This window comes from Ostrinia nubilalis, chromosome 4, assembly GCF_963855985.1.
Source record: "Ostrinia nubilalis chromosome 4, ilOstNubi1.1, whole genome shotgun sequence".
Lineage (NCBI taxonomy): Eukaryota > Metazoa > Arthropoda > Insecta > Lepidoptera > Crambidae > Ostrinia > Ostrinia nubilalis.
Window position 1 is genome coordinate 10393042 of NC_087091.1, and position 10518 is coordinate 10403559.

General features: G+C 34.2%; 1 protein-coding gene across 1 annotated transcript; it reads left to right on the forward strand.

Moving 5' to 3' along the window:
• Positions 1–653: 653 nt before the first annotated feature.
• On the forward strand, positions 654–1917 carry LOC135071118 (larval cuticle protein LCP-22-like). Its single transcript, XM_063964889.1, has 4 exons — positions 654–759; positions 967–1076; positions 1277–1448; positions 1746–1917. Exons 1-4 carry the CDS (start codon positions 748–750, stop codon positions 1833–1835), a joined length of 384 nt encoding a protein of 127 aa, XP_063820959.1. The 5' UTR covers positions 654–747; the 3' UTR covers positions 1836–1917.
• Positions 1918–10518: the final 8601 nt, after the last annotated feature.

Sequence of the window (10518 nt, forward strand, 5' to 3'; positions counted from 1 at the left end):
CACGATAGGTATAAGTATACTAACTCTATGTCTCACCAAATAAGTTTAGACTGAACGATGAACAGTCAGTGTCTGAATAAGTCAGGACTTTGGTTTTTATATTTATACTTAGGATAACAATTAAGTATTCATAATTATAATTATTTATTCAAACTTGATATAGACTAATTAATTAATTAAAATCCGTAGTATGCTGAACTACAAAAGCTGAGGGTGCAGATGTGAATCTCGTTACAGGTATAAAGTGTCAGTTTCCAAAATAATTATATTTAAGTAGGTATGATCGATCATCTATTTCCTAGTCGCTACAGAACGTTCTGATTTGTTCGGGACATTGAAATTGGTGTAACAATCGTGAAAAAATATAATTCTGCTGCGGCAAATGTCAAAGTATGAGTGTTTTATGCAATTTAAATAGATGTTTAAAATTTTTGCATAAACTATGCAACCGCATCCGTTGGTATTGTAACACAAATATTGCATATAGCTCAAATGGTGCCTTTTGTAGATAATTATATTAGCATATCCTATCATTTATGTCAAAATTGCGTTTCAAACATTTTGATCTGGTTATGTTGTAAATGTCACATCTTTATTAATTTAATACGATTAATGCAAATGCACAACAATAATAATGCGAAGTTGCGTAAATTGACTACGCAAACTTATAAAAGTAAAAAAAAATATTTTTTTCATCAGTCAGTTAGTTATCGGTCAACAGGACATCATCAAGTCGACTGTACCAAAATGAAGTTTTTGGTAAGATTCTTTTATTTAATTGACCGGATTTTTTTCTTATTTAACTGAAATTGATATATGAGATAGTGATGAATGAGAGATGCGTTTTTGGCTTGAAATGGTTTTTACTCCATTAAAGTTTTAAATCATTGATGGTAACCTACATATATTTTCTTGGGCATTACTCGTACATTTAACTTTTCGTGTCATAACTTAATTTTTTTCTAGATTGTTTTAGTCGCCGCCTTGGCTGTGGCATCCTCAGACAGCGCCGACCAGGCAGCCGAAATCGTCAAATTTGAGAATGACGCCCAACCTGATGGCTCCTACAAATTTTCGTATGTTATCACATTTCATATTATATTTTTATGATTCATTTTATTATTTGTAGAGTGAGTTTGTTGCGGCGAGCCGCTTCCTCTCAGCACTTGTCAAATGTTTGTATCAAATCGCTGATAGGACTAAACAAATTATGAGAGGGCAGAAAAATTAAAAGCTTATCTGTACTAAAACAGCTGACGTTTATGTTTTTCATCAGATTCGAGACCAGCAATGGCATAGCCGTGGGCGGGCAAGGAGAACCCCGTAATTTCGGTGGTAACCCTCCAGTAGTCCCAGTGGTTAGCCAGGGCTACTACAGCTTCTACACTCCAGACGGTCAAGCTAACAGCATCTCATACATTGCCGATGAGAACGGTTACCAGGCATCGGTATGATTATTGTTTTTTTGTTATCTAAAGAAAATAATAAGAGGGCGAAGAGGAGATGTTCTCCTTCATTGTAATCTTTGTTAAATCAGATGCAGGCCATCATCTTAAAATAGGCGGTCATAAAAACCACTACTAAAGAAAGTTCCTTATTCAAAATATAAATGTCTAAAGAGAAAATTGTAGCGAGAATTAATGACAACGCCACCCTTGTGGCGGAGTTTTAGGCTGACACTGTGTAGGTTTATTGTCGACACGACAATTATTGTTATAATAATATCTGTGTATGTTCATCACCAGGGTTCGGGTATCCCCACGCCTCCCCCCACACCGCCAGCAATCTTGAAGGCCCTGGATTACCTCGCTAGAAGCGGCCAGCTGAAGAAATAGACATAAGACACGTAACATAATATAGTCTAAGTTACTAAAATTCAGATAAAGAGTGATTAATTATAATCATTGTAACTAGTATTTTAATGCACAACTTCATTGAATAAAAGTATGACGGATGATAATGATGTATTTATTATTATTCCCAACGTCTATTTAGTACTAGCCGACCCCGCGAACTCTGTTCCGCCTTAAAGGCAATAAATAAGCCATCGCAATTTTTCCTTATTTGCTCACCGATTAGACCTACCCTGGACTACGACAAACATTTTAAAACCAAAATCAGCTCAATCGGCCCAGCCGTTCTTGAGTTTTAATCAGACTAACGAACAACAATTCATTTTTATTTATATAGATAGATTGATACTAACCCAAAAAAATACCTACATGAAGGTTGCAGAAAAGCGTTGAATGCAGGCCGCTACCAACCAGCCAGTCTAAAAATCATGAGAGGCATATTTTCAGCAGTGGACGTCCTGTGGCTGAAACACCAAATCAATTGACATATTTTACAGCTTCAAAAATTATTTACCGTTATTTATAACGTAGTTTTTAGGGCTAGAATTGGGGGTTATTTTAAAGAAGTTGAGTACAAGAATTATTGGTGTCTTACAATAAGGTTGTCGTATATAACTACTTATCCAATTTATTTACCACAACATTAAAATTAATAAAATTCATATAATTTAGGATAAATAAAATGATACATAGGTTTAAAAAGCAAAACTGTTTGTATGGAAATATGAGTTATCTCTAAAACAAAACGACAATAAATTGCAAATGTAGAGACCTAATATTATTTTAGTTCAAAATTTTCAATTTGTTAATATTATTTATATCTCAATAGATACGTAATGGTACACATTTCATGTACTAGTTGTAGATATAGTAAGTATATTATTAATGTACGAGTATGACATTTAGGCTGACTTGCACCACCTAACTTTGACCGTAACTTTAACGTCAACCGGTGTGTTAGTATGGAGTTTGACAGCTTTTTGACGTTTGTCAAAGTTAAAGTAAGATGATGCAACTCAGCCGTAAAATGGCAAAACTTGAATACCAGAAAAAGATTGACGGCTACGTGAAGCAATTGTAAAAATCATAGTTACGTTACATACCTATTACCTACATTATCTTTGGTAGATGTGTTGAGTGTCTATGTTTTTATGAAGAATTCAATGCGAAGCAGTGAAGTGACTTTTGGCTGAAAAAAAAAAACGCGAATATTCGCAGACAGATTCTAGAAAGGACATTGGGAACTTTACTATGAGAAAATGCCCCACAGCGGACAAAGATGAAACGTATTTTATTTCAAAGCTTTATACTTGTGGGTATATTCACTTAAAGCGCTATGTTGTGACATATGGGAATTCTGAAATATGACGAGTCTAAGTTGAAAATATATTTGTCTAAAATGATTTGATATTTTTACATGTTATGTTGTTTGGCATTGCAGAGTAACCAATAAAAGTAAATAAAATAATATAAATAAATAAAAAAATATAAATAAAATAATATAAATAAATAAAATATTATAAATAAATTAATATTAGACAACATCTCATACATTACTCCAACCCAAAATAAGTAGCTAAGGCATTTGTGTTATAGAAATCGGGAACGACGAACCACAACACACCCAAACCAGAGACAATGTGAAAAGATCGTTTTCTATATTGTCCCGGCCGGGAATCGAACCCGGGACCTCAGGATTGGCCCGGCACACCTTGAAAACGGTTTTGTCTATCCATTTTAAACCGAAACCCAATCAAAGAGCAAACTCGATAATGTCCGTAACAAAGCAATCAGTTGGTTCAGTAATAAGTTAAAAAACACGGGAGCGCACAGATCACAACGACAGACGTCATTTGGCGTATTTTTGTGATGGTATTATTAATATTTAGATGCAATAAAAAGTTTAAATGTAAAATAAAATAAAATATTAAAACTTCATTTTCTCAATATTCCCATATAAGAGAGAAAAAAAAATGCTCGGAAATTCATTGGATATTATTAAGTATCATCTGTGATAGGTTTCGTTTGTGTCCGCTATTTTTCGAAAAGTGGGGCAAAAAGTTCCCAATGTCATTTGTAGATAATGTTATTTTCAGAGGCCATAATTTATATAAAATTTGATATTTTACAAGCTATCAGCGGCTTGATAAGTTTAAATAGATTAGTGAAGATATTTTGATAGAAAAAAGTTAATAATGCATTTCCGAACACGATCTAGCTTTAAGACGTATTCTTTTTAAAGAAATTGAAATGCTTACAACTTTTTTCGCTATTTATATAATTTAATGATATGAAGCGAAATTAACAAAGGACAATGTTCGTTCTCCATACATTGTTCGCCTAAGAACCAACAATTTTGACATATTACTACCCGAAAGCGAAATAATACGATTCTGTGTGTAAGAACAATGATTCCTGATGGACACTTGCCATAAAATTAATGATTAAGAATATTAAATCACAGCGATTTTATAATATGTCGTTTATGACAACATGGCGTCTAATGTATTAAGTGAATGTATGAACACCGATTCGCGAAAAATGTTTTGTATTGTCGTCACGCCGAGTCGCAGCCAAATAGTATAAAATAATAGAACAAGTTTTAGAAATACAACTCGGCATTCCACTTTTATAATATGCCCACATATTGCACGTAAATAAACAACATGAATCGTAGGTTGTTTCCACCCTTGTCATCTGACACATGAAATAAACTCCTATTGTATTATAGATATCGAAGCCGAATCGTATATAATAATAGAATGGGTTTTGGAGATCACTCGGGGTTCCACTTTTATAAAATACCTACATATTGCATAAAAATAACACGAATCATGAGTTTTCTTTTCACCATTTACATCTGACACGAGATAACAAACTCCTATCTCCATGACTACCGTCGTAGTCTATGCCAAAGACTACAATATTTTAAGCAAGAAGTTTCAAACCTTAGCGGCTACGGTAACCCCTGGGCCACATACATCGTGATAACATTCGGTCGACACTGGAACGAAGTCTTGCGATTATGCAAAAAAGCATCGTATTCTAGTGCGGCTATATCACGTTCAACCGGGGTTTTAATTCGACTAAAGTCCTGACTAAAGACTGGAAGAAAATACGCCGCATTGTATGAGCACTTCGTGTTCGCTAAAGCGACTTCAGATCTAGAGCCCACATAGTTTTCTTTCCAATAATATCCGCAAGTAGCGCTGCATGATCTTTACAACAAAAACGGCAATAGTTATTAAGGTGCCAAAATTATATGATTACTTTGGCACGGTATTATACACGTTCGAAGATTTGTCATTTTCATTCATTTCATCATCATCATCATCATTTCAGCCACAGGACGTCCACTACTGAACATAGGCCTCCCCCAATGACTTCCACATCGCACGGTTGGTAGCGGCCTGCATCCAGCGCCTTCCCGCTACCTTTATCAGGTCGTCGGTCCACCTTGTGGTGGGTTGACATTGCAGAATATGACTTTTGATAGGTTCATCATAGAATTCGGCGGGGATATCCTCACGGAGGAAGTTCGTAAAAGGGCGGAACAAGATCTTATAATAATGCAAGGCCGAAGCTGTAACGCGCGTGCTCCTACGTGTAATCCGGCGAGTATGCAATAAATAGTAATGTCTGGTAAATAGTGGTAATACGTATCGTTCGTTCGTTCGTTTCAGCCGAAAAGACGTCCACTGCTGGACAAAGGCCTCCCCCAAGGATTTCCACGAAGACCGATCCTGCACCGCTCGCATACAGGCACCTCCCGCGACCTTCACCAGATCGTCGGTCCACCTAGTGGGAGGCCTGCCCACGCTACGTCTTTCGGCTCGTGGTCGCCACTCAAGAACTTTCCTGCCCCAGCGGCCATCAGCTCTACGAGCTATGTGCCCCGCCCCGTCTATGTCTATATGCGCTACGATTACAGGGTATCATTTTGCATAGTCGCAAGACTTCACTCCGCTGCTGTCAAATCAATGTCGCATAATGTTATCGCAATGTGTGTGGCCCTTGGCCAAATCACAGAAGCCTATGCGAAGAAAGAGCACTTGAATGACAATGAAAATCAGGGTTACCATTTTATAAGATCTCCTCACTATTGAGGGTAACAAAGTAACATTAATAATCTAGCCATTAATTACATTTATTACCTATACGAGAAAGTAAAGCAACATGCGGTTTTATTTTAATTTGTAAAATATTTGTAACAGTTTGTTCCAAGTTTAGTTTTACAACAGTATTGCTGTTTCAGCTGTCACTGTGAAGCTTTGGGAAAATAAATAAATACAAAAAATATAAACATAAATATTTATTTAAGTTTTTATGTTCATTATCATAATATGCCAATTTAAGTTACACTGTGTGACAGTCTTTGACACTAAACAAACTCTTCAGCTTAATAATACCTACCTACAGGGCGTTTTTATAGTTACTCTTGCTGATGAAACAAGAAGGGTTGATTCTACTACTGAAATACAACTACTTTTCTTACAGGACCAATATCAAATTCTCAAAAAAATTCACATCCTCGTGATGGTGATAATTTCTATGGAGAGGTTTTTTTTTTATATTCGGTCTCTTGGGATAAGTTATTCCATTTGAGCAGTAGCATTAATCCTTTTTATTTGATCACATACAAAAATAACACAAGTGTTTAGGAAAACTTCTTCTTTGGTATGGTATCACCACGGAGTTATAATGTCGGCAACTCTGTATCACTGACTTGTAACTTTCAAACAGTATGAATAATAAGGGCACCACATTGGTTTTCTTTCTGAAAAAAGGCTTTCACTTTTAGTACTAACCCTTTAGCACTATTTCATTGAAATAAAAATACAATAAACGCACAGAAGACTGAAATTGAGTCAACTGACGTGACATTTATAATTTGTTGACATTATGACAGTTTGACAAGACTAGGGATTGAAAAAGTTTTAATTGAAAAAGTAAAATGACAATTTATTAAAACGATTCACAAGGATATAATCGATTAAAAATATTTATAAAATGTTCTGATACTTGCCTGTAGCGATTATCCAATCCTGGTTTCTACTGAAAAACTACTTCGTGGCAAGATTTTAATAAAATAATAAAATCTTTATCTTCTCTTTCACAATCTATAAAAGTTCATTTGGTCTATTATTAATGTGCTATGAATGAGGGTTTTCGCGATTGAAAAATCCGCGAGATGGCAATACGTAGACGCGAGGTCCAAATGCTGCATGATTGGTGGATATCTGTCAATGTCATGTCAAAAATAACCAATCATGCAGCATTTGGACCTCACGTCTACGTATTGCCATCTGGCGGATTTTTCAATCGCGAAAACCCTCATTGGCATAGATTATGAGAGACTGGCAACTATACTAGGTTGATATATGTTTCTCACACTTCAACTGACATTGGATTCAACATCGGATTCTGACACTTTTACAGTTATGATACCATTAATATCAGTTTATGGTCCTAATTATTTTTATTTTATTTACGACCTTCGACCAGTTGGACACTTTAGATAGCTTCTTGTAATAGTGTCAATATCTTTTTAGCTTTTAACGCAAATCTAGTCTTCAAAGTAGTTTAATCGATTTATTTTATTTTCAAAATCGATATTTTATTGTCTATGATGGCCGCAGGAACATCACTATACATGGACTCCCAGCAATAAAGTACGGTAATGCCTCGTACAGATTTTATCGGCAAAAATTATGGAACTTGATAGGTTTTAGACCATGCCACGCACCAAAACGTCCGGAAGTTGTAATAGTATTATAGAATAAACGTTAAAAGACTTATTTATTTAATTTTTCAATGCTTAAGTGTCCATTAGAACGAAAGGGTGCTTAATGTATTAAAAAAAATAGAAAATAATTATGATGGGTTAATGTTTTTTGGCGGTTTTTTAGGCGGTTTCTGACAATGTCCTTTCAATAGGTTTAGGGTTAAAGTTGAAAGACCGCGGACCGTTTTGAAACAGGTTATAAGATGAAATGACTAATAAGAATGTATTAAAATAACGATATATAATTATCCATGTAGTGTTTAATTCCATTCGAATCAATCGCATGGTCTTAAACAGGTTCTGCCTCAGATTTATTTATATTTTTCTAATAATATGGGTGTCTTCACAAAACATCTAATAGGCATTTATTCAGTAAGCGTACTGCATCCAAAGTCTCAACATTATCACACACAACATCGTCATGGTAAGCCATGAGGTGTGATTGTGATTGAAGTGAACAAAGAGGTATGAGAAAGAGTAGGAATTAGAACTGCAATGCAAAATTATAATTCTAAGTTATTTTAGAATAAATAAGTAAGTAGAATTTTAGAATAAATTGGCGGAATAGAAGCTGGCTCAGACATTTGGAAAGAATGGGATCGTCTGGCGAAGCAAGCGTAATTGGGACGACCTAGGGGCCGTCATATAAGGTTGTCCCAGTAGTTACCGCTTGAAGTCTTCCCAGCAAAGTCTAAGACTGCTCGATCTCCATAAATGACGAGAGATGACGCAGACCAGAGTAGAGATTTTTATTGTCGGAGGCTAAGACTTACTTTGGGTCGCTACGTTATCCTAATTTAGTTTTAGAATATTATAATATTTATAATAACGCAAAAGTTTTGAATCAGAACTGCTACATTTATTACTCACACATTACATTATACCAAGTTTGATAATCGTAAATAATTCAGAATCTAAAAAAAAGACAACCGTAGATAATTTAATTTTCATGTTGATAGTCTCAGGTTAAATTTTTAGGCAATTCATTAAACAAAGTCACATTTTTTTATTACATAATATCTCGCATTTGGAAAAAACATTACTAATGTTAAGAAAATTACTAATTATTATGGACTTTGAAATATAAAGTCGTCTGATCGGGATTTGTGACCGGGAGGATTCTGGGTGAAACTCGCTTCTTATTCCTCCTTGATTAAACTTTCCATCAGGTGAGATGCAGACCAAGATCATAATGTCTTGTTGTGGTCCAAAAAGAATTTTATTCTGTACACTATTATCTTCATACACAAATATTTGTATTGTTCGGGGAACGAAACCTACAACTAAAATCATTGTACAATCAACTTCATATAGACGAAGATCTATCACAGGGTAGGAAGTTTAAGGATGAGAAAGGTTAAAGTTAAAATTATGTAATATTTTAATTCGATAAATTAGAATATTATCCCTTAGTAGAAAATTCATGTTTGTGGTGGTGCAGTTGCAAGCATTGCTTGTTAGGATTTTTTTTACAAAAACTAAAGTGATTTTCTTCCAATAAATATTTCTTGGTATGTGCAGAATTAGTTAATTAATTAGTACCAAATCGTATGCAAAACATAATAACAAAGGTAATAATATAATCAGTTTTAAATTCAACAGCTGTATCTTCAAAGAAAATAACGTAAAACAGCTAGTCTAATGTAAGTTATTGCAATATTAACTTATCGATGACAGATAAAGATAAAGATAAAGATAAAGATAAAGATAAAGATAAAGATAAAGATAAAGATAAAGATAAAGATAAAGATAAAGATAAAGATAAAGATAAAGATAAAGATAAAGATAAAGATAAAGATAAAGATAAAGATAAAGATAAAGATAAAGATAAAGATAAAGATAAAGATAAAGATAAAGATAAAGATAAAGATAAAGATATTTATTTGCAAGAATAGGTAAGTACAGGTTATTGTTGATGTTACATGTATTAAGGACTCTATTCTGTTAAAATATTTTAACATGCAAATTTACGGGTAAGGAATTCCCGAACACTGTAGAAACAAACAGTAGTCAGCCATTCCCGAAGCTTTTTCACCATCAATTTTGTAGGGCCATTTTTATATACATCAGGAATTTTGTTATACACCTCAACACACATGCAGTAACAATTTTTCTTAATAAGTGAAGTTCTTGGGCAAAAGGAAAGAGCTAGCCTATCTGAAGACCTTGTGTTTCTGGGGTACACTTCAGCCGCGGTTTGGAACAGTTCTGGATGTTGTCTTACAAACTTAAAGATTTCTAATATATACATTCCAGGTACAGTAAGTATGCCCAGTTTGATGAATAATGGCTTACACGGTTCATATGGCCCTTTACAGCATAAAGCTCGCACACATTTTTTCTGAGCTATAAATACCCTCTGTATATCTGTGCTGTTACCCCAGATTATAAGCCCGTAATTTATAATGGAGGTTACATAGCCGTAATAAGCACTTAATGATACACTCAGTGAAGTGATTCCTGTTAGTCTTCGAAGGACGTAAACAAATCTGTTTATTCTTTTACATAAATTATCCACGTGGCATGTAAAGTTTAAAGTTTTGTTTAGCGATATTCCTAAAAATGGCGCACTGTTAACGCTATCTAGAATTTCGTTACTATAATTTATATTCATTTTGATTTCCTTACGTCCTTTTACACCAAATTGTATGTATTTTGTCTTAGAAAGATTAACATTTAAATTATTCATATTTAGCCAATTAATTACATTATTGATAGTTTTATTAATTTCATATTCATACAAATTCAACATGTCAGGATTACATTTAATAATTATAGAAAGGTCGTCAGCAAACATAATACACTTATGCCTAATAGTAGGTGGCAAGTCATTTATATAAAATAAGAATAATAATGGTCCCAATACACTACCTTGGGGTA